Genomic DNA, 24206 nt, shown 5'->3' on the forward strand with positions numbered 1-24206 from the left:
TCTGAATGATCTTGATGTGAATGTTTCTTTAAATTTAATTTCTTATTGTATGTTGATAAGTTTATCTTGCTGTTAAAAAGTGTTATACAATAGTATATATACATGTGTATATTTAAAAAACTGACTGCATGACAAATCTCAAGTGACTTAAGAAAATAATGTGATTCTAATTGTCTAGTTTATTGAAATATTTTCTTCTTTTTTCACTTTTTTTATAATTTATTGTCTTAGTTCACTTTTTTGAAAATTTTGCTTTTCAATGTTTTATATACTCATCCTCTAATGCTGTTTTATTTGATTTTTTAGCAATCCATGGTGAATTTAAGTCACCCAGAAATACTGACAATAAAGAATGTAACAAAAGATAATGCTGGATGGTATGGTTGCTTGATTTCTAATCCACTTGGTAGATATTACCAGACTGCCTGGCTAACAGTTTTAGGTAAAGGCTTAGATAAGAATGAGAAATGTTTGTTTTTCACCAAGAAATAATACGTCTTAGAGCAAAATATTCACATAAAAATGATTTAATCGTTTGGAGAATTTAATAATCAATTTTCGATTACATCATTATCAATAAATTTTTTATAGACTGTCATAAAAATAGAAGGTTTGGCATCATGAAAATTGGAAATGTACATTTTTTTCTAAAAAAATTAATTCTTTTAATGCCGCCACAACTGAATGTCATATTATTTTACCCCTGTCAGTGTCTCTCTGTATGTCCTTCCCATTATGGGTGTACAGTTATTCCACTTAACTCCTCCTACAGTTTGAATTCTAGGAAGTTTTCACTCTGATGTCTGTTTGTAGTCTTTGTACATGTATTGAAGGTGTGCATGTGGTCAGGGTTTTGATTTTGTTTAATATTTGCTCTTAATCATTTTTTGTAGTAGTTACTTGCATAAGGGGAGCTCGCATACAGATAATTGTCCTACAGTTTTATGCTAGGAAGTGTTCACTTAGTTGGTGGTTTTTCCATTTTTTGTGCATGGGGTCAGGATTTTGATTCTTATTTATATTTGCTCTTTTGGGTGATAATATAATTTACCTTTGTCATATTTAAGGTAAAGTGTTAGACAGTTATTTTTAAATAAGACTTTGCATCTGCAGGGGCATCATTTGTGTCTGTCAAAGAAATCCAACATTGACTTTGCTATAAAACAGTTTCAGAGTGAAGTGTGGCCAGGGATTTCACTTAGTCTAGTTTGTATTGTGTAATAATTAAATTTTGTATGTCATACATGTGATTCTTCCGATGGGAGTCGAAATCTCTTGTTTTTCAGACCCTCTTCCATCCCTCCCATTAAAATTTGAAATCTACAACTTTTGAAAATGTCAACATCGAAAAAGTTTCAGTAAACATTTTTGTTTATAGAATTAAAACTGACAGGGTAAAACTCTTGAGAAACTCGAAATTGATATCGGAAAAGTCTGTAAAAACAGAAGGTCACCATTTCTTTTTCTTGTTTTTGTGTCGTAAGGTAAATAGCTTCGAGTAATCAATGAAGGTGTTTATTATTAGACTATATATACAGCAATAACAAATTATTGGCAATTACCTGGTCATCAACTAGCTAGTTTAAGACACACGTCTGGATGATTAAAAGTGAAATACTGACAATGGATTAAGATGTAAAAAAAAAAGACTTTAATTTGATGCTGTTGAAAACATTGAACAGTTATAGTACTGAGCCTCAAAGACAAATGTCTTAATGAAATCAAATACGATATTTATGGCTTGTTTTCTATCTAAACCAATGGAATACCTAAGTATAAGTATGTTTGTCTTTGAAAATTCTAAATTTTTATAATTTGATGAAATGCAAACTATGTTATCCCATAGACATATAATGTATTATACATGTATGTCTCTGTTATTACCAAATACCCTAGCAGCAAATTAAAAACAACCAATTATCTAGCCATATTTTCTCTGCCTGGAGATCTGATTTTAAATTGTACAAGTCCAGTGCCATTGGGTCAAGATCATGCTTACTACACTTCTTGCCAAGCTGACTATGGTGACCCTAATGACTTTATTAAACATATTGAGACAGCTACCTACCAGAAAGCTACTGCTCAATAGTGTTACCAAAGTTGACATTATGTAGCTTAAGCAGAGATACTTTTTACCAACTATATATGATGGCTGATCACTTTATCTTAACTTTATATATGTAATAAATAAATATTTGAAACCCCCTTATCTTATATTTCTATCAAGTAAAAATGGCTATGCAGGTGCTTAAAGTATAGAACACTTATAAAAAAGGAGAATAAGCAGTTTTAACACCAAAAATAATCATGGCGTTTATCGTTAAAAATGTTGAATTTGATACACACTTTAGAGTAACTTATGTAGTGGGTTATTCAGTGTGCACCACATTTTTTTTAATGATATTATTCCTTCATAGACAGAAAAAAATATTACAATCATTCCTAAAATAAAGACTTTTAACAATTAAAAGTTTGATGAGGAGGAAAAAAGGATTGAATTGGTTATAAATATTGTAGATAAGCCAGCTATTGAGCTGACACATATTTACCATTTCCTTTCAAACATATTATTTCATCTTTTGAAAACTTTTTAATTACAAATACTTTAATTGCAGATGAACAAGCAGAAGCAGTAGACATTAGGTCAGGAGGAACAAACGATAAAGAGCAAATAATAATCTACATTATCGGTGGTGTCGCATCAGTAGTTGTTCTCTTCCTGTTACTCCTGATATTTATATGTTATAGACGTTACAAGAGGGTTCAGTCCAGCAAATATAGAAATGTCAAGAGAGTAATTGTCATGACACAGGCTAGTTTCAATATTCAAACATATTTTATTACTGATAAGTTCAAATACAAGTGCACAAAAAAGAATATGTTTGACTTATTCGGTTATAATTAGGAAATGAAGTTTTATGAGGAAGTTGTCTTTATATGGTGTAAAAGTTACAAAGTAAGTCTTAAGAAAGGAAGATAATTGAGATTCATTAAATGTTCATCAGTAATGTTTAGATTATGAAAATAGAGATATTCAATCTAGACAGAATCTAATTTAGTTTTAAGGAAGTTTTTGTCAATTTTAGATTTGAATATTTATAACAGCTTTGCATATGGACTTGCTTCATTTATTATTAGCGATAGTCTGTGTGCTCTTCAAACTTTTATGATGTTTATTTCTATTACAAAATCATGATAATAAAAAAAATGACATGGATCTGCACACAAATTTGAAACAGGTATACATTTTAATTTCATATCAGAATGTTTTGCATCAATTCCAGAATGAGAATTACCATCCATACAAATCTTATGATGGTACACAACCATTTGTTTTACCCACAATCAGAATTGAACCTGGTCCAAGAAGACGCTTGTCATCTGATTTGACCATGATGTCAGAGTATGATCTCCCTCTGGACAAACACTGGGAATTTAGACGGGAACAGTAAGTTAAAGCATAACATTGACCATTCCATGAAAGTTATCATACTGTAAAGACATATATATTGACTCATGACAACATTTAAACTTATATCTGTCGACCCACAAATAGCATTGCTCACTGTTTCTGACATCCAGATTGTTTCTTTGGTTAAAAGCTGTATAATGACCTGATATTTGATTGGTTGTATCAATTTTCAGATGAATTCAATAGATATTGTAACCACTGTAGTATGAAATATAACAAGAAGTTTTTCCAAAAACTCTTTTTTTCCAAGGTTTAACATTTTCTCATATATATACTGGAATCATTAAGGCTCAACAATAACACTTGTCTGATTGTCTTGTACTAGAGGATAAAAAGGTCAGACAAGTAAAAGCTATATCAATATTAATTTAATTTAACAGGTTTATATGCTCTTATAATATACTAGATTATGGAGTGTGTGTCCGAGCGAGAATATTTAGTCAGACGTCAGTCGCTACCCTGATATACCCTATCTTTTTTGGGTAATTAATACAGATACCGTTTGACATCTTTAGCTGAACAGATTTATCATTTTTTCATAACTTAATTCATTGTATGCTGGTTCATATTCTGGACACCAGTCTTTGCTCCTTTCTAATATAATTCACAAACAAAAAACAAATAGGAAGCTTAGAAATGGAAAAATATTAAATACTTAACTCGTTCAAAGGGTAATTACACGTCTCAATCTTCAAAATCGCCTATCTAAAAATACTACCATCGCTAACATTTTTAAAAATAAAAATCGTGGTTACCCTTCTATCGATAAGTGTCATGCCAAAAAATGAGTAACATGTCCCTGTCTTTCCACCAACAATACGGTAAGGTCCACACTTGATGGTCGCTCATTTTCTTTAAAATTTGAAACTGATATAACTTGAAAAACAAACAGTCTTATTTATTTACTCACATGAAACAAACCAGGATGCGGTATTCAGTACGTAGGTTAAACTGGTCGATATTTATCTAAACGCACTCAAGAAAATAACCCAATAAATTCAAAAGTATCATTTATCAACACCTTAAGAAGCACAGTCATCCTATCAAATATTTAGCAGTTCAACCTTTGGAAGAAGTAAATAAGCAGCCTGGTGAATCTCATTCAAAGTTTGTACAATCACGGAAAATAATTGAATTAAATTAGATTAAAAAATATCAAGAACCGATACTGTTAACATTTTGGATATTGTTTCTAAAACTGTTCGAAAAAAAACATTCTCATGGTCGTAGAAAAAATCACAATCAAAGAAAATTTCGGACCAATCACACCAATATTTCGGACCTAATTTCTATTTAAAAAAACAACGGCAGACATTATCTGTTAACAAAGCTCTGTTCATTACCGATTAATAAGTTAAATAAAATTTTAGAGGATTGCAACACAATTTCATATAGCAGTCCTAAGTACGAAATTGTTCAAATTATAATGGCATATTGTTATTCTAAACTGTTTCCTAAAATTGATCGTCCTGAAGATCATAAAAAACATTTTATTAAAATAAAGTATGTCAATAAAGGTTTTGATTTTGTAAATATTGCTGGTATTTTTAACAACCATTCTGTTAAAGAACAAATTCCTGGATATTTTGATAATACTGAGCTCCCTCTTATTTGTTATATTTACAAGAAATCTACCTGGAAATTTGTGTTAAATTATAGCCAATTGTGTAAAGATTTTAATATCAGTGAAAATACACCTACTTCATGTAATTGCAGTAATTCCAAATACATTTATGGACCAATTTCCCATGTTATAACAGGAGATCTTAACATATTTCAAGACGGAGAGTTAAAATCATTCCTCAGTAAAGGACCTAATTATCTTCCCCAGTCAATTATAAATTGGAATGAGTGTCGTAATATCATCCATGACTCACTCTGTACTTACTGTATGAAATGGATAAAACTGGAAAAAGCTGACAAAAAATTCGACTTTAAAATAAAAACAAGATACAAATCCAATGAATTTACATTGACATGCCTATCAGACGGTGCCTCATATGCAAGTCTGATTTGACTTGGCATTGTTAAAAAGTAGATCCTAAGTTCTGTGACATGACTAGTTTCAGTTTTTCTTGACTCATAATTTTTGAAAAATATTTCAAAAGATATAAAACTAACTTCTGTTCTATTGTTTTAAATTTCTTTTGTTCCTTGAATCAACTTATAATGCAAAGTCCTCCTGGACAAGTTGAAAAAAATGTTATTGTAGAGGCCTGATCATGCAATACAATGTGAGAAACTTGATTTTCTGGTAATTTTTTAAAAGAGCAAATATAACATTCTCACATTACCTAGATAAAAAAAAAACATGTGTCTCGGTACAAAATTGTTCAAAAACACTGAAAATTGTAAATCATTAGTAATAAATGGTTTAACCCATTAAAACATTTAATCCATCACTGCAAATGTTTGCACCTGTCCTAAGTCAGGAATCTGATGTACAGTAGTTGTAGTTTGTTTATATAATTTATATGTGTTTCTCGTTTCTTGTTTTTAGCTCACCTGGCCCGAAGGTCCAAGTGAGCTTTTCTCATCACTTGGCGTCCGTCAACCATCGTCGTTAACTTTTATAAAAATCTTCTCCTCTGAAACTACTGGGCCAAATTTAACCAAATATGACCAAAACATTATTAGGGTATCTAGTTTAAAAATTGTGTCCAGTGACCCGGCCAACCAACCAAGATGGCCGCCAGGGCTAAATATAGAACATAGGGGTAAAATGCAGCTTTTGGCTTATAACTCAAAAACCAAAGCATTTAGAACAAATCTGACATAGAGTGAAATTGTTTATCAGGTCAAGATCTATCTGCCCTAAAAATTTTAGATGAATCGGACAACCTTTTGTTGGGTTGCTACCCCTGAATTTTGCTGTTTTTGGTTATTATCTTGAATATTATCATGATTATAATAGATAGAGATAAACTAAACAGCAATAATGTTCAGCAAAGTAAGTTTTACAAATAAGTCAACATAACCGAAATGGTCAGTTGACCCCTTTAGGAGTTATTGCCCTTTATAGTCAATATTTAACCATTTTTCATAAATCTTAGTTATCACCAAAACACAATTTTGTCATGTCCTTGAATATTCACATAGACAAAAGTGAGCGACACAGGCTCTTTAGAGCCTCTGGTTTTATATAGATTAGAACGTTGGTTTTCCCGTTTGAATGGTTTTACTCTAGTAATTTTGGGGCCCTTTATAGCTTGTTGTTCAGTGTGAGCCAAGGCTCTGTGTTAAGGCCGTACATTGACATATAATGGTTTACTTTTATAAATTGTCATTTGGATAGAGAGTTGTCTCATTGGCACTCATACCATATCTTCTTATATCTAAGAAAATGTGTACAACTATTAGAATTTTATTTAGTTATATATATATATGGTTACATCAATCAGTATCTCAATATCTAAATGAATATGAGATGAAATAATTTATTTATTGTTATAGGTTATCACTTGGTGAACCTCTTGGGGAAGGAGCATTTGGTAAAGTTTTTAAAGCAGAAACTGTTGGTTTAAATAAAGCTCCAACAACTGCCATAGCAGTCAAGATGTTGAAGGGTAAAATTTACTTATATATTTTAGATCAAAAATCAAATAGTATTAATGAAAACTGGATTTATGCTTAGGTTTTCTTTTTTTATTAGACAAGCATAAAATTTTGGGAAATAAGAATTGAATTTTTTCCATCTTTTTTATCTTTATTGAAAAATTTGCATTGTTATGGCCCTGCAACGAATATGGCCCGCAACAAAGATGTCGGTGCCATATAGTTTTACCCATGTCCGTAATTCGGTCATTCCGTAATTCTGTCATTCCGTCATTCCATCATTCTGTCATTCCCTAATTCCACAACTAGGAATTGTTAAGTTTCAGTTTTGTTCCGCTTGGCTCATTTTTGCTATAATTATGGGCTTTGAACTTTGATAATTTTTTGAAAATCACAGTTAAAAGGATGAATTGTTTGAGTATAAAGGACAAGATTATAAATATCCAATTAATGTTCTGATTCAAACAATAAAATAATTACAAATCAATTAATGTCATTAGTGCTGTAATGAATTGTTAAAATCTCAATACTTTTATTTTTTGTTTGATGATTCTAGCTGTTAATCTGGATTATCCCACCTCAATCAACAGGCCTTGAAGTAATAAATATTTGAGTCAGTTTTTTGTACTTAAACAAATAAAAACCAATCAAAGTGCTGGATTTTATGTTTTGAGCAAGATTTTTGTGCTCCGAGCACTGAGCAAAGTTTTATGACTTCAACCCAGGTCTAATGAATGTCAAAACAAATCAGTGACAGGTTGACCTTGTTCCTAATTAAATTTGTTCAGGTTACAATTATGTGATAATCATGTTTTCAATCATAATTTCTTGAAAGGTTTTAAACAGTTGTTTAAAAGTTGAAAAGTTACAAAGTAAAAACGTATTTATAAAAATAAACTTCTCATAGAATAAATCATCACTTTACAATATTATGTCACATGACTGACCAACATGACTTGTGATCACCTGATATATTATATGGTTTATCTTTTCAAAATGAGTGTTGTTTATTCAATTTTCATACACTTTTCTTCAACTCTTTATGATGAACACATACAAAACAATAAGTTATGACAACAAGGAACACAACTCTAGGCTGATTTAACCAATAACAAAAGCTTTATTGTGTCTTCAATATTAAGACAATTGGCAAATTTCCGGATTGCAAAACATATTGACAAATTTACACGAAAAACGTAACAATAAAGATATAAAATGTATTTTATTTGAATAAAACATGACAAATCAAGAATATTAATATTATAACACATAAAAAACAATCAAGGTTTGAGCAAAAAAAATCCTTACTTTTCACTTCAATTGGAAATTTTTTGATCCAATTTTGGACCTGAAAAAAAAATAAGAAAATATTTGTAGTCATGTATAACACACAGGGTATAAATGTAAATGTGTTCGTTATACATACCAAAAGACAGTACTCCTTATTACATAAACATGGATAGTTTGTAGGATCGATTAAAACCCATTTTGATGTCCCATTTATTATGCCCCATTTTGGTGCATTATGTTTTCTGTTCTTTGCGTCCATTCATTCGTTCTTTTGTCTGTCCATTTGTTCATCTGTCCATCCATTGGTTCGTTCTTCCGTCCGTTTGTCCTTCCGTCGTCTGTCCCGCTTCAGGTTAAAGGATTGGTTAAAGTTTTTGGTAGAGGTAGTTTTTGATGAAGTTGAAGTCCAATCAACTTGAAACTTAGGGTTCATGTTTTCTATTTTATAATCTTTGTAATTTTTATGCCAAACTAGAAATTTTCCCCCATTTTCAAGGTCCACTGAACATAGAAAATGATAGTGTGGATGGGCTATTCATGTACTGGGGACACATTCTTGTTAGCTATAACCATTTGAGCTTATGTTATAACTAATGACTTGGCGTCCATCATCATCTGTTGTTAACTATTTCAAAAAACCTTCTCTGAAACTACTGGGCCAAAGATTTCAAACTTTAACAAAAAAAAAATTCCTTAATTATCTGGTATCTTGCTTATAAATTGTATCCGAAGTTTTGATCCATCGACAAACATGGCTGCCATTGTTGGGTTCCTGCCACTAAATTGGTTATCTTAAGGATTTTTTTTAGTTTTTGTATGAAATTAACTAAAGATAAAGATAAACTGTAAACAGCAAAAAATGTTCAGCAAAGTAACATCTTCAAAAATGTTTTTTATGACAAAAATTGTCAATTGACCCGTTACGGAGTTATTGACCTTTAAGGAAAATTACACAAGTTGTTTTATTTTTTTTTTAACTTTATAAATCTTCGCAAATGAATTTAGTATAAATTTGTATTTTATTTCCTTGTACCTCAAGAAACAAAGACACTATGGTTAAAATGGAACAAATGGGTAAAATGCATTTATTTGCTTTTAATGAAAATATGACAGATACAATGAACATTGTATTGGCATTTGTAAGCCTCTTATTATTAAATATAAATTGAAAAGCAAAAACAGTCATTGATGAAAGATTTAAGCAAAAAAACAAACTTGTGAGCAATTCAAGCTCTGCTTGTTCTATTGGGGATCCAAGGCAGTGGCGTAGCCAGGGTTGAAATGATGTGGATGTTTTGCCGAGTCGAGCGAGCCGAAAAATGTTTTGGACCTTTTTGTGCAGAAAATATTTTTTATTTAAGCACATGTACTCCCCCAGAATCCGACACTAGTTAGATTTTTGTTTAAATTCAAAATACCCACCAATTCATATATTTATATTTTTAACCAAATTTTATTGTTTTCTTGAAACTACCATCATTCAATTCATAAATATTTGATGTAAAGTTTCCCCCCCAATCTTCTATTTGACATATCAAAAACCGTTTAAACGGACTCCATTACAGCGGCACTTCTGTATAATTTAGGAACTTCTGAGTATAGGAACTGAAGTGACTTCTCTTTCCAGGAATTTGAGTCTACAACCTTGGATTTTTGATTACTGAGCTAAACGCATGCAGGAGACATAAAAATACCTGGCGTCCGATCGTCCGGTATTGTTAGCACTCTCATGTGTACAATTCATGTCAGATTAAGTGAAACTCATATCATAAGCAATGTCTTTGACAATTTTGAAAATAATTTGTAATCAAATATTTTTAACTAGTAATGTCCCTTTGAAATATAAATTGTAATGGAAATCCCATTTCATTTGCTGTGAAGCTTTTATTTCTTTTTAGATATTAAAAATAAAAAAGAAAAAGAAATAAAAGTTTTTTTTAGTTATTCCCTTGTTCCTTGGCCTTTGATAGATAAAATATGACATGTAATGTGCATGGCGGGGAATATTGGATCTTTGTTCTTTACTGAATAAAAATAAAATTAGTATTTGAACCTAAATAGAAACGGGAATTCATAAGCCTAGGACTTATCACGATCTATTACAAATTGATTTGTTTTATCACGTCGTTTACAATGTCGCAAGAAACGATATCAGGATATGGTGTTTTAGTTGTTAGTTACTATAGTCAAATGAGAAGCCATCCCTCCACTAGGTTCAATTTCAGATGAAACATGTCCACGGGTCTGCGTATCAGTCCTCTCCGCTTGCCTTAGCTGATGACATAGACTATTTATACGAAGAAAAGTTAACTTGAAACACTATTCTGCGATTCATGTATCAAACTAAATTATCCTAAATGAAAGACCAGGCATACTGCTTCGAAAATGACTGGATGTTATCCTCATATCCTCAGCCTTGTTACATTTTGATACTTCCGAGTTAAACTGCTGTTTTTTTTATTTTTGTTTTGTCAAAATGATGTGGATGCTTGAGCATCTGAGCATACATGCAAGCTATGCCACTGCAAGGGGAGGGTTCCTGATCAATGTTTTTGAATGGGGACATATAGTCCTGGGTTGGGACAAATTACTTTTGATTCATTAACATTAGTTTGATACCAATTTTCGTGGGTACAGGTGAACATTGAATTCAAATGTTCATTGAATAACATATTTTGAATAGGCTTTGAATACAGAGATTGGAAAAATTACAAAATCAAATATCCACGATTATGCAAGTTTTAAGCAATCCATGAAAATGAATGAATCCACAGTATTCTTTGAATGTGACCAATGGTTTTATCCATTAATAATTGTCAATATTATTTAAATATTTTAGAGGATGCAACCGATAGAGAATTGACAGATTTAATGCAAGAAATGGAAGTGATGAAATTAATAGGATGCCATGAAAACATTATTAATTTCCTGGGATGTTGTACACAAAATGGTAAGTGGTGTACTTTAAGGGTTAAAAACGATCTTGGTCCAATGGGCAGCACTTGTTGTCTGTCGTCCATATTAAATGTCCGTTAACTTTTAAAAAATCTTCTCCTCGAAATTACACAGGACCCATGCTCTGAGAAAACCATCAACTGCCCCCTGTCTGATTTGCTCCAAATGGTTTAGTTTCAGAGATATATACAAAAATCTGCATTTTACCCCTATGTTCCATTTTTATCCATGTGGGCCATGAGGGTTGGAAGGTGGGGTCATCTGATACATTTTTTAAAGAAAAAACATATTAATTATTATGGTCAAGTATGGTTAAATGTGTCTCAGTAGTTTCATAGAAAGAAGATTACCCACACATGTCAGATTTGCTCTAGGTGTAATACCACCATTGATTTTTCCCTATTAAAATTGAAAAAGGAAATGGGGAAGGTGTCAAAGCGACAACAACTCGCCCATAGTCTTTGTTAAATTTGCACTTTTAGAAAAAATGTGCAGAATTTATCTTTGTTACAAATAAAGATATACTTGGCATGAGTAAAGTTTTATCCTGTCCAGTACTATAGAAAAAATTTAACATAACATTTGATTGCATACAAGAAAATAACCATCACTGGAACTTAACCAATCAAAGGAGTAGGAGCAATAAGGCCCTTATTCGGCCCAAAAATTACTGTAAATTAAAAAGTTATCATACATTTAGTAGATAAGATGCACACAGATATACAGATTATGTGACGTCATTTAAATATATTGGTAGATAAGGTGTACATCGTAGTTACAAAGCGAGTTAAAGTGGCTGTGAATCGAAATATATATATATATTATTGTGGAAATTCCAATACGTCACAAAGCAATATGGCGATTGTTTACATCAATGTTGACAATGAGTTGACAATGAGATGATGTGTTGAAACACGAAAAGGAAAATATCTCTCGAATGTGAATAAAATGCATGCAAACTTAAGTGAATCTATATATCAGATATTTTATTTAGTATAAAAGAATGCAGTATTATTCGATTTTGTTTTATAAAGAATATCAATTGTGGTAAATATAAATAATGTGTGTTGCATGAATTTAATATTTGAAATTTCAATATTTTCACAACCATAAAAGAAATTGTGTTTAATTAAATATTATGGAATCTAACATCTGAACAAGAATTTGTGTATTAATATTCATGTCACGTGATAAGATAGGCACGATAGTAGATAAGGTGCACACAGATATACAGATTATGTGACGTCATTTAAATATATTGGCAGATAAGGTGTACATCGTAGTTACAAAGCGAGTTAAAGTGGCTGTGAATCGAAATATATATATATATTATTGTGGAAATTCCAATACGTCACAAAGCAATATGGCGATTGTTTACATCAATGTTGACAATGAGTTGACAATGAGATGATGTGTTGAAACACGAAAAGGAAAATATCTCTCGAATGTGAATAAACTGCATGCAAACGTAAGTGAATCTATATATCAGATATTTTATTTAGTATAAAAGAATGCAGTATTATTCGATTTTGTTTTGTAAAGAATATCAATTGTGGTAAATATAAATAATGTGTGTTGCATGAGTTTAATATTTGAAACTTCAATATTTTCACAACCATAAAAGAAATTGTGTTTATTTAAATACTATGGAATTATACATTTGAACAAGAATTTGTGTATTAATATTCATGTCACGTGATCAGATAGGTACATGGTAGATTAGGTCCACACAGATATACAGATTATGTGACGTTATTTATATATATAAGTAGATAAGGTGTACATCGTAGTTACAAAGCGAGTTAAAGTGGCTGTTATTCGAAAATATATATATTGTTGTGGAAATTCCAATACGTCACAAAGCAATATGGCGATTGTTTACATAATAATAATAAAATTCTTTATTTAACGAAGGTAGCACATTTAACAATTACATGTTAATCTTCAAAAACTATCAATACAAATAAAAAACGTACAAAAATACATACAATATAAAATACATAATACAGTTAAATAAGCACATATGCATTCAGTAGAAGAAGAAAAAGAAATACATTAGTTTCATGCATCTTTATTCTGTTCAGTTAGAAAATAGTTTGAACAGTTGGTCATAAATGTATCTAAGTTATCTATTTCTTTAATATTATTTGGTAAATTATTCCAGGTAATAAGACCAGAATATTTAAATGTTCTTTTCAAAAAATCAGAATTAGGTCTTGGTAAATAAAGAAGTGGCATGTTCACGTCCTTAATATATGCATATTTATTTGCCACTTGACTTTAAGAAGCCATCCTTTAACATATTTGGTCGGGTTCTTGTCTCTTTGACATATTTCCCATTTCCATTTTCAATTTTATCATCAACTAAAAAGTAAAACAAGACAAAGAAAATTTGCCTGTCTGTAATTGTAGGAACTTAATTTTACACAGTGGCAATTTTCACAAATAAATTTATATTCTCGCTCTATCATTTACCGAAATTGACGAAATACCTATTTGCTGTGAAGATGTTTGATATTATACAAACTAAAGGCATGTAGAACAAGATCAGAAAACTTTTCCAAAGCCCAAAGTTTTTTTATTGTTTTTATTTTTCTTCTTCAAAAGTTTGACAATGGAATTTGATACACAAATCTGAACATTTGAGTTTAATAAAGCATATTACACATAGAGTTTGTTCTAGAACGGGAGCCTGTCGTGAATTTAAAAGTGATGCAAAAGACGTCACACTTCTTCTGATGTCAATCGAAGTAAAACCGTTAAATATTTTAAACTAAACACTGGTGTTGTCACCATAACTAATTATGGTTTATTTCATACAACACAAACGATTTAAAATGGGCCGTGGCATTTTTGAGAAATAACTTTAAGGCCAAAATATTGGCCATGTGGCACAGATTTTCTGAATACCATTAAAGTCAATGAGGCTATCAGTTTTTACAAATACTAATAAATTGCAATTAACACCAATTAAAAGACTGATCAAATATAAAAAAACCACAAATACAGTAAAAACATTCGACACTTGAGAGTGATAAATGAACGAAGCAGACATACTGTGGTGTCATCACACGAGCAATCATATACAGGTACCATGCAGAATAGCGTGACGTTATCAATTGTTGTCAGGGTTGCCATGGCGCTGTTTGATAAAGTTCGAAACCAGGCCGATTCTTAGCAGTCAAAGGTAAAACGTTTTTCAATGCCATGGCAGTCAAAGGGTCAATACTCTATGATAAAACCACAAAAACGTAAAACGCTTCAAATTCTACAAACTGGCATGTAGACTCCTGCTGTCCTTTTGTAGCTAAGTACAAAAAATGTACAAGGAGAAGACATCATATCTAAGTTTTATTTATCCGGTTGGGAACAAACCCTCTATATGGTGTTTATACCTGTATAGAGGGATAAAATTATTGCTGGTGCTGGAAAAATATAAAATATGTTATTTTTGTGAAGTCATGAAAGGCTATTTTATTTCTTGCCTTGATCCCTTTCTGCGACAGGAAAGTGTAACAGCAAGAATAAGCTTTTGGGTCGATCTGGCCCCACGTAGATCCGGTCCAAGTCGATCCGGCCCAATGTCGATCCATCCCATATGTAAAATCGATCCGGCCCCAATAAAAAATATATTTATCATGTATATAAGAAATAAAAATAAAGATATATATTAATTGTAATTCATAAATTTTTATGATTTTTGTCGAGCCTGCAACTTTTGTTGCAGAAAGCTCGACATAGGGATAGTGATCTGGCGGCGGCTACGGCGGCGGCGTTAGCTAACTTCTTAAAAGGTTTATATTTTAGGAGGTGAAAGACCTGGAGCCTTCATACTTTGTATATAGATGCCTCATGTTATGAAGTTTCCGTCAGTCACATGTCCAATGTCCTTGACCTCATTTTCATGGTTCAGTGACCACTTGAAAAAAAAGTTCAGAATTTTTGTAATGTTGAATTCTCTCTTATTATAAGTAATAGGATAACTATATTTGGTATGTGCGTACCTTGCAAGGTCCTCATGCCCGTCAGACAGTTTTCACTTGACCTCGACCTCATTTCATGGATCAATGAACAAGGTTAAGTTTTGGTGGTCAAGTCCATATCTCAGATTCTATAAGCAATAGGGCTAGTATATTTGTTGCATGGAAGGACTGGAAGGTGTACATGTCCAACTGGCAGGTGTCATCTGACCTTGACCTCATTTTCATGGTTCAGTGGTTATAGTTAAGTTTTTGTGTTTTGGTCTGTTTTTCTCATACTTTATGCAATAGGTCTACTATATTTGTTGTATGGAATGATTGTAAGGTGTACATGCCTAGCGGGCAGATGTCATCTGACCTTGACCTCATTTTCATGGTTCAGTGGTCAAAGTTAAGTTTGTAAGTTTTGGTCTTTTTATCTAGTATTATATGCCAAAGGTCAGCTATATTTGGTGTATGGAAATATATTATGATCTATATGTCAGTCCCGCAGGTTTATTTGACCATGAACTCAATTGCACGGTTCATTGCACAATGTAGTTTTTGTGTTTTGGTCTATTTTTCTTAAACTATAAGTAATAGGTCAACTATATTTGTTGTATGGAAGCTTTGTTACCTGTACATGTCTGCCTGTCATGGTTCATCTGACCTTGACCTCATTTTCATGGTTCATTGGTCTTTGTTTAGCTATCTTGGTTAATGTTAAGTTTATGTGACAGCTGTAATAAAGCTTTATACTTAGGACTATCAACATAATATCAATGATTAGTAAAGAAGGCGAGACATTTCAGTGTGTGCACTCTTGTTATTATAATGTCAATAAATGTAAAAGGTGTACGGTAAAAAAATAAAAAAGACCTTTGAAAAATATCTATTTTAGATGAGTATAAAACAACTAGGTTGATTATGTTTTTATTGCAAGTTTTCTAGATTATTGGGTATATTCATATTATAACGTATATAAAAGAACTCAAACATCAACATTAATCAGCAGTAAGGCCCTGGGTTCGTTCTCCTTACTTTTATCAAGGACGCATAATACTAAAATATTAATATTATGGGTATTTAAGTTAAATAAACCTTTTCAGATATTTAAATGGTATAAATTCTCGAAATTCACGAAAACACATGAAAATAATTAAAAGTTAATGGCTTGTTTTGGAGCATTAATAGGTCATAATAATAATTCTCACTGATTGTTGTTATAATTGCCTTTGATACATTAATAATTGGAATAATCCGAATGAAACAACTGGATTATTCGGGTTAATCTTAATCAAATTGGTTACGCTTCTGCGCATGTGCACCATTAGGAAATTTAATTGTGCATCCGAAAGTTTCAAAATAATGATATCATTTATTCATACAATCCATCTCGTGTTAAATTCAAGTATGTACGAGGAGAGTATGACTTCAAATCAATTATGCTTGAACAAAAATATATGGATTTAGTCATGTTAGTTGTTCTGTCTGTGTTCAGATCTTTAACGCAATCAAATCATATTCCAGTTTTGGACATGTGTTTTTTAAAACGAAGGTTAAAATATTTTATGTCAAAGAGAAGATGTGGTATGATTGCCAATGAGACTACTCTCCACAAGAGATCAAATGACACAGAAGTTAACAACTATAGGGCACAGTATGGCCATCAACAATTAGCAAAGCCCATACTGTATAGTCAGCTATAAAAGGCCCCGAAATGACATTGTAAAACAATTCAAACGAGAGATCTAACAGTCCAATCTATCAAAAAACAAATATGTAACACATAAACAAAGGGACAGGAACATACATACAGAATGTTGCGGGGTGAGACATAAGAGGTGTGTTCATATTTTTTTTTATTTAAGCGTTCATCCTGAGATTGCGGTACCTTTTTGGTCACTATTTATGTGTTGCGTCTAAATATGAATTGTAACACTTTATAGTGACTGAACAGGTTGATTTAACTTCCTCAAGAAACAGAAAAAGAAGACGAATTCAATGGAACAGCTCTAGACTATTTAACATGCAAGCTGATTATAGATAGATTTATAAGGATAGTAACGTAAGTTATCAATAGATTGAATAATAATGGGGATAACCAACATTTTTATGCCGCAGCCTTAGCTATTGATGTTATAGTTTGACTCGACCAAATGTTTGAAACTTATACACAATGCTTATTACGCAAAACACGGATCAAGTTTGAATTTTAGTGGCATAACTTTAACCTTTCTAGAGAAAATGTATAGTACTATCAAACACTTATCAAAGCTGGTATATAGACCAGTTACATCCCTGAATAAGTAAACATTAAATAACTAAAGAGCATTACAAATAGTATCAACAGGTCAAATAAACAAGAAAGTACGATTTGAGAGTACTCTTAGTTACTGAAAAGCCAAAAACAATTAATTAAAAAAAAAATCATGCATCAGAGACTAAAATCAACTAAAACAGATCCCAGAGATTTAGTATTTCAACGTCATGAACAGTCAAAGAAGACATGACTTGTGCAATGCCAAAAATAAATGTATGCTTGTTAACATATTGAAAAATTGCTGAATTTTTCGTCGTTTTCTTTCTCAAACTTAAGTTTCCCTCAACCTAACGTTATAAAACTTATACACAATTCTTATTGCAACAAAATACAGATGAAATTCAAATTTTGATGGTGTTACTATTACTTTTCTAGAGTTATGCCCCTTTACAAATGAAAAAATTACTGAATTTGTTAGTTGGTCTATCTATTTAAACATGCTTGGTATAATTGGTTTTTATTGTGTAGAAAGATAGTGCTATGATGTTAGATGGTCTATCTAATGAAACATACTTGGTATAATTGGTTTTTATTGTGTAGAAAGATAGTACTATGATATTAGTTGGTCTATCTTTTGAAACATGCTTGGTATAATTGGTTTTTATTGTGTAGAAAGATAGTACTATTATGTTAGATGGTCTATCTAATGAAACATGCTTGGTATAATTGGTTTTTATTGTGTAAAAAGATAGTACTATAATGTTAGATGGTCTATTTAATGAAACATGCTTGGTATAATTGGTTTTTATTGTGTAGAAAGATAGTACTATGATGTTAGATGGTGTATCTAATGAAACATGCTTGGTATAATTGGTTATTATTGTGTAGAAAGATAGTACTATGATGTTAGATGGTCTATCTAATGAAACATGCTTGGTATAATTGGTTTTTAGTTTGTAGAAAGATAGTACTATGATGTTAGATGGTCTATTTAATGAAACATGCTTGGTATAATTGGTTTTTATTGCGACATAAGATAGTACTATGATGTTAGATGGTCTATCTAATGAAACATGCTTGGTATAATTGGATTTTATTGTGTAGAAAGATAGTACTATGATGTTAGATGGTTTATCTAATGAAACATGCTTGGTATAATTGGTTTTTATTGTGTAGAAAGATAGTACTATGATGTTAGATGGTCTATCTAATGAAACATGCTTGGTATAATTGGTTTTTATTGTGTAGAAAGATAGTACTATGATGTTAGATGGTCTATTTAATGAAACATGCTTGGTTTAATTGGTTTTTATTGTGTAAAAAGATAGTACTATGATGTTAGATGGTCTATCTAATGAAACATGCTTGGTATAATTGGTTTTTATTGTGTAGAAAGATAGTACTATGATGTTAGATGGTCTCACTAATGAAACATGCTTGGTATAATTGGTTTTTATTGTGTAGAAAGATAGTAATATGATGTTAGATGGTCTATCTAATGAAACATGCTTGGTATAATTGGTTTTTATTTTGTAGAAAGATAGTACTATGATGTTAGATGGTCTATCTAATGAAACATGCTTGGTATAATTGGTTTTTATTGGGACATAAGATACTACTATGATGTTAGATGGTCTATCTAATGAAACATGCTTGGTATAATTGATTTTTATTTTGTAAAAAGATAGTACTATGATGTTAGATGTCTATCTAATGAAACATGCTTGGTATAATTGGGTTTTATTGTGTAGAAAGATAGTACTATGATGTTAGATGGTCTATCTAATGAAATATGCTTGGTATAATGGGTTTTTATTGTGTAGAAAGATAGTACTATGATGTTAGATGGTCTATCTTATGAAACATGCTTGGTATAATTGGTTTTTATTGTGTAGAAAGATAGTACTATGATGTTACATGGTCTATCTAATCAAACATGCTTGGTATAATTGTTTTTTATTGTGTAGAAAGATAGTACTATGATGTTAGATGGTCTATCGTTTGAAACATGCTTGGTATAATTGGTTTTTATTGTGTAGAAAGATAGTACTATGATGTTAGATGGTCTATCTAATTAAACATGCTTTGTATAATTTGTTTTTATTGTGTAAAAAGATAGTACTATGATGTTAGATGGTCTATCTAATGAAACATACTTGGTATAATTGGTTTTTATTGTGTAGAAAGATAATACTATGATGTTAGATGGTCTATTTTTTTTAAAATGCTTGGTATAATTGTTTTTTATTGTGTAGAAAGATAGTACAATGATGTTTTTATTGTGTAAAAAGATAGTACTATGATGTTAGTTGGTCTATCTAATGAAACATACTTGGTATAATTGGTTTTTATTGTTTAGAAAGATAATACTATGATGTTAGATGGTCTATTTTTTTTAAAATGCTTGGTATAATTGTTTTTTATTGTGTAGAAAGATAGTACTATGATGTTAGATGGTCTATCTATTGAAACATCCTTTGTATAATTGGTTTTTATTGTGTAGAAAGATAGTACTATGATGTTAGATGGTCTATCTATTGAAACATCCTTTGTATAATTGGTTTTTATTGTGTAGAAAGATAGTACTATGATGTTAGATGGTCTATCTAATGAAACATGCTTGGTATAATTGGTTTTTATTGTGTAGAAAGATAGTACTATGATGTTAGATGGTCTATCTAATGAAACATGCTTGGTATAATTGGTTTGTATTGTGTAAAAAGATAGTACTATGATGTTATATGGTCTATCTAATGAAACATGCTTGGTATAATTGGTTTTTATTGCGACATAAGATAGTACTATGATGTAAGATGGTCTATCTAATGAAACATGCTTGGTATAATTGGTTTTTATTGTGTAGCAAGATAGTACTATGATGTTAGATGGTTTGTATTGTGTAAAAAGATAGTACTATGATGTTATATGGTCTATCTAATGAAACATGCTTGGTATAATTGGTTTTTATTGCGACATAAGATAGTACTATGATGTAAGATGGTCTATCTAATGAAACATGCTTGGTATAATTGGTTTTTATTGTGTAGTAAGATAGTACTATAATGTTAGATGGTCTATCTAATGAAACATGCTTGGTATAATTGGTTTTTATTGTGTAGAAAGATAGTACTATGATGTTAGATGGTCTATCTAATGAAACATGCTTGGTATAATTGGTTTTTATTTTGTAGAAAGATAGTACTATGATGTTAGATGGTCTATCTAATGAAACATGCTTGGTATAATTGGTTTTTATTGCGACATAAGATAGTACTATGATGTTAGATTGTCTATCTAATGAAACATGCTTGATATAATTGGTTTTTATTGTGTAGAAAGATAGTACTATGATGGTAGATGGTCTATTTAATGAAACATGCTTGGTATAATTGGTTTTTATTGTGAAGAAAGATAGTACTATGATGTTAGATGGTCTATCTAATGAAACATGCTTGGTATAATTGGTTTTTATTGTGTAGAAAGATATTACTATGATGTTAGATGGTCTCACTAATGAAACATGCTTGGTATAATTGGTTTTTATTATGTAGAAAGATAGTAATATGATGTTAGATGGTCTATCTAATGAAACATGCTTGGTATAATTGGTTTTTATTTTGTAGAAAGATAGTACTATGATGTTAGATGGTCTATCTAATAAAACATGCTTGGTATAATTGGTTTTTATAGCGACATAAGATACTACTATGATGTTAGATGGTCTATCTAATGAAACATGCTTGGTATAATTGGTTTTTATTTTGTAAAAAGATAGTACTATGATGTTAGATGGTCTATCTAATGAAACATGCTTGGTATAATTGGTTTTTATTGTGTAGAAAGATAGTACTATGATGTTAGATGGTCTATCTAATGAAACATGCTTGGTATAATTGGTTTTTATTGTGTAGAAAGATAGTACTATGATGTTAGATGGTCTATCTTTTGAAACATGCTTGGTATAATTGGTTTTTATTGTGTAGAAAGATAGTACTATGATGTTAGATGGTCTATCTAATGAAACATGCTTGGTATAATTGGTTTTTATTGTGTAGAAAGATAGTACTATGATGATAGATGGTCTATCTAATGAAACATGCTTGGTATAATTGGTTTTTATTGTGTAGTAAGATAGAACTATGCTGTTAGATGGTCTATCTAATGAAACATGCTTGGTATAATTGGTTTTTATTGCGACATAAAATAGTACTATGATGTTAGATAGTCTATCTAATGAAACATGCTTGGTATAATTGGTTTTTATTGTGTAGAAAGATAGTACTATGATGTTAGATGGTCTATCTAATGAAACATGATTGGTATAATTGGTTATTATTGTGTAGAAAGATAGTACTATGATGTTAGATGGTCTATCTAATGAAACATGCTTGGTATAATTGGTTTTTAGTTTGTAGAAAGATAGTACTATGATGTTAGATGGCATATTTAATGAAACATGCTTGGTATAATTGGTTTTTATTGCGACATAAGATAGTACTATGATGTTAGATGGTCTATCTAATGAAACATGCTTAGTATAATTGGTTTTTATTGTGTAGAAAGATAGTACTATGATGTTAGATGGTCTATCTAATGAAATATGCTTGGTATAATTGGTTTTTATTGTGTAGAAAGATAGTACTATGATGTCAGATGGTCTATCTTATGAAACATGCTTGGTATAATTGGTTTTTATTGTGTAGAAAGATAGTACTATGATGTTAGATGGTCTATCTAATGAAACATGCTTGGTATAATTGGTTTTTATTGCGACATAAGATAGTACTATGATGTTAGATTGTCTATCTAATGAAACATGCTTGATATAATTGGTTTTTATTGTGTAGAAAGATAGTACTATGATGGTAGATGGTCTATTTAATGAAACATGCTTGGTATAATTGGTTTTTATTATGAAGAAAGATAGAACTATGATGTTAGATGGTCTATCTAATGAAACATGCTTGGTATAATTGGTTTTTATTGTGTAGAAAGATATTACTATGATGTTAGATGGTCTCACTAATGAAACATGCTTGGTATAATTGGTTTTTATTGTGTAGAAAGATAGTAATATGATGTTAGATGGTCTATCTAATGAAACATGCTTGGTATAATTGGTTTTTATTTTGTAGAAAGATAGTACTATGATGTTAGATGGTCTATCTAATGAAACATGCTTGGTATAATTGGTTTTTATTGCGACATAAGATACTACTATGATGTCAGATGGTCTATCTAATGAAACATGCTTGGTATAATTGGTTTTTATTTTGTAAAAAGATAGTACTATGAAGTTAGATGGTCTATCTAATGAAACATGCTTGGTATAATTGGTTTTTACTGCGACATAAAATAGTACTATGATGTTAGATGGTCTATCTAATGAAATATGCTTGGTATAATTGGTTTTTATTGTGTAGAAAGATAGTTCTATGATGTTAGATGGTCTATCTTATGAAACATGCTTGGTATAATTGGTTTTTATTGTGTAGAAAGATAGTACTATGATGTTAGATGGTCTATCTAATCAAACATGCTTGGTATAATTTGTTTTTATTGTGTAGAAAGATAGTACTATGATGTTAGATGGTCTATCTTTTGAAACATGCTTGGTATAATTGGTTTTTATTGTGTAGAAAGATAGTACTATGATGTTAGATGGTCTATCTAATGAAACATACTTGGTATAATTGGTTTTTATTGTGTAGAAAGAAAATACTATGATGTTAGATGGTCTATTTTTTTTCAAAAATGCTTGGTATAATTGGTTTTTATTGTGTAGAAAGATAGTACTATGATGTTAGATGGTCTATCTAATGAAACATGCTTGGTATAATTGGTTTTTATTGCGACATAAGATAGTACTATGATGTTAGATTGTCTATCTAATGAAACATGCTTGATATAATTGGTTTTTATTGTGTAGAAAGATAGTACTATGATGTTAGATGGTCTATCTAATGAAACTTGATTGGTATAATTGCTTTTTATTGTGTAGAAAGATAGTACTATGATGTTAGTTTATCTAATGAAACATGCTTGGTATAATTGGTTTTTATTGTGTAGAAAGATAGTACTATGATGTTAGATGGTCTATCTAATGAAACATGCTTGGTATAATTGGTTTTTATTGTGTAGAAAGATAGTACTATGATGTTAGATGGTCTATCTAATGAAACATGCTTGGTATAATTGGTTTTTATTGTGTAGTAAGATAGTACTATGATGTTAGATGGTCTATCTAATGAAACATGCTTGGTATAATTGGTTTTTATTGCGACACAAGATAGTACTATGATGTTAGATAGTCTATCTAATGAAACATGCTTGGTATAATTGGTTTTTATTGTGTAGAAAGATAGTACTATGATGTTAGATGGTCTATCTAATGAAACATGCTTGGTATAATTGGTTATTATTGTGTAGAAAGATAGTACTATGATGTTAGATGGTCTATCTAATGAAACATGCTTGGTATAATTGGTTTTTAGTTTGTAGAAAGATAGTACTATGATGTTAGATGGCATATTTAATGAAACATGCTTGGTATAATTGGTTTTTATTGCGACATAAGATAGTACTATGATGTTAGATGGTCTATCTAATGAAACATGCTTGGTATAATTGGTTTTTATTGTGTAGAAAGATAGTACTATGATGTTAGATGGTCTATCTAATGAAATATGCTTGGTATAATTGGTTTTTATTG

The 24206-nt window shown here is 30.6% G+C and overlaps 1 protein-coding gene across 2 annotated transcripts in view; it reads left to right on the top strand.

The window, feature by feature from the left end:
• LOC143071073 (vacuole membrane protein 1-like) overlaps nt 1–11940 on the top strand; it is a 52087-nt gene extending 40147 nt beyond the window's left edge. Inside the window, exons 3-7 of one of the 2 annotated variants that reach the window (XM_076245151.1) lie at nt 307–442; nt 2616–2812; nt 3285–3448; nt 6926–7038; nt 11157–11940. In XM_076245151.1, coding sequence (XP_076101266.1) covers nt 307–442; nt 2616–2812; nt 3285–3448; nt 6926–7038; nt 11157–11353 — 807 coding nt within the window. In that variant the 3' untranslated portion in view covers nt 11354–11940. Of the gene's footprint in view, nt 1–306; nt 443–2615; nt 2813–3284; nt 3449–6925; nt 7039–11156 lie in introns of those variants that run through there. The other variant, XM_076245150.1, reaches the window with a different exon arrangement.
• Nucleotides 11941–24206: the final 12266 nt, after the last annotated feature.

This window comes from Mytilus galloprovincialis, chromosome 4 (assembly GCF_965363235.1).
Source record: "Mytilus galloprovincialis chromosome 4, xbMytGall1.hap1.1, whole genome shotgun sequence".
NCBI classification, from domain to species: Eukaryota; Metazoa; Mollusca; class Bivalvia; order Mytilida; family Mytilidae; genus Mytilus; species Mytilus galloprovincialis.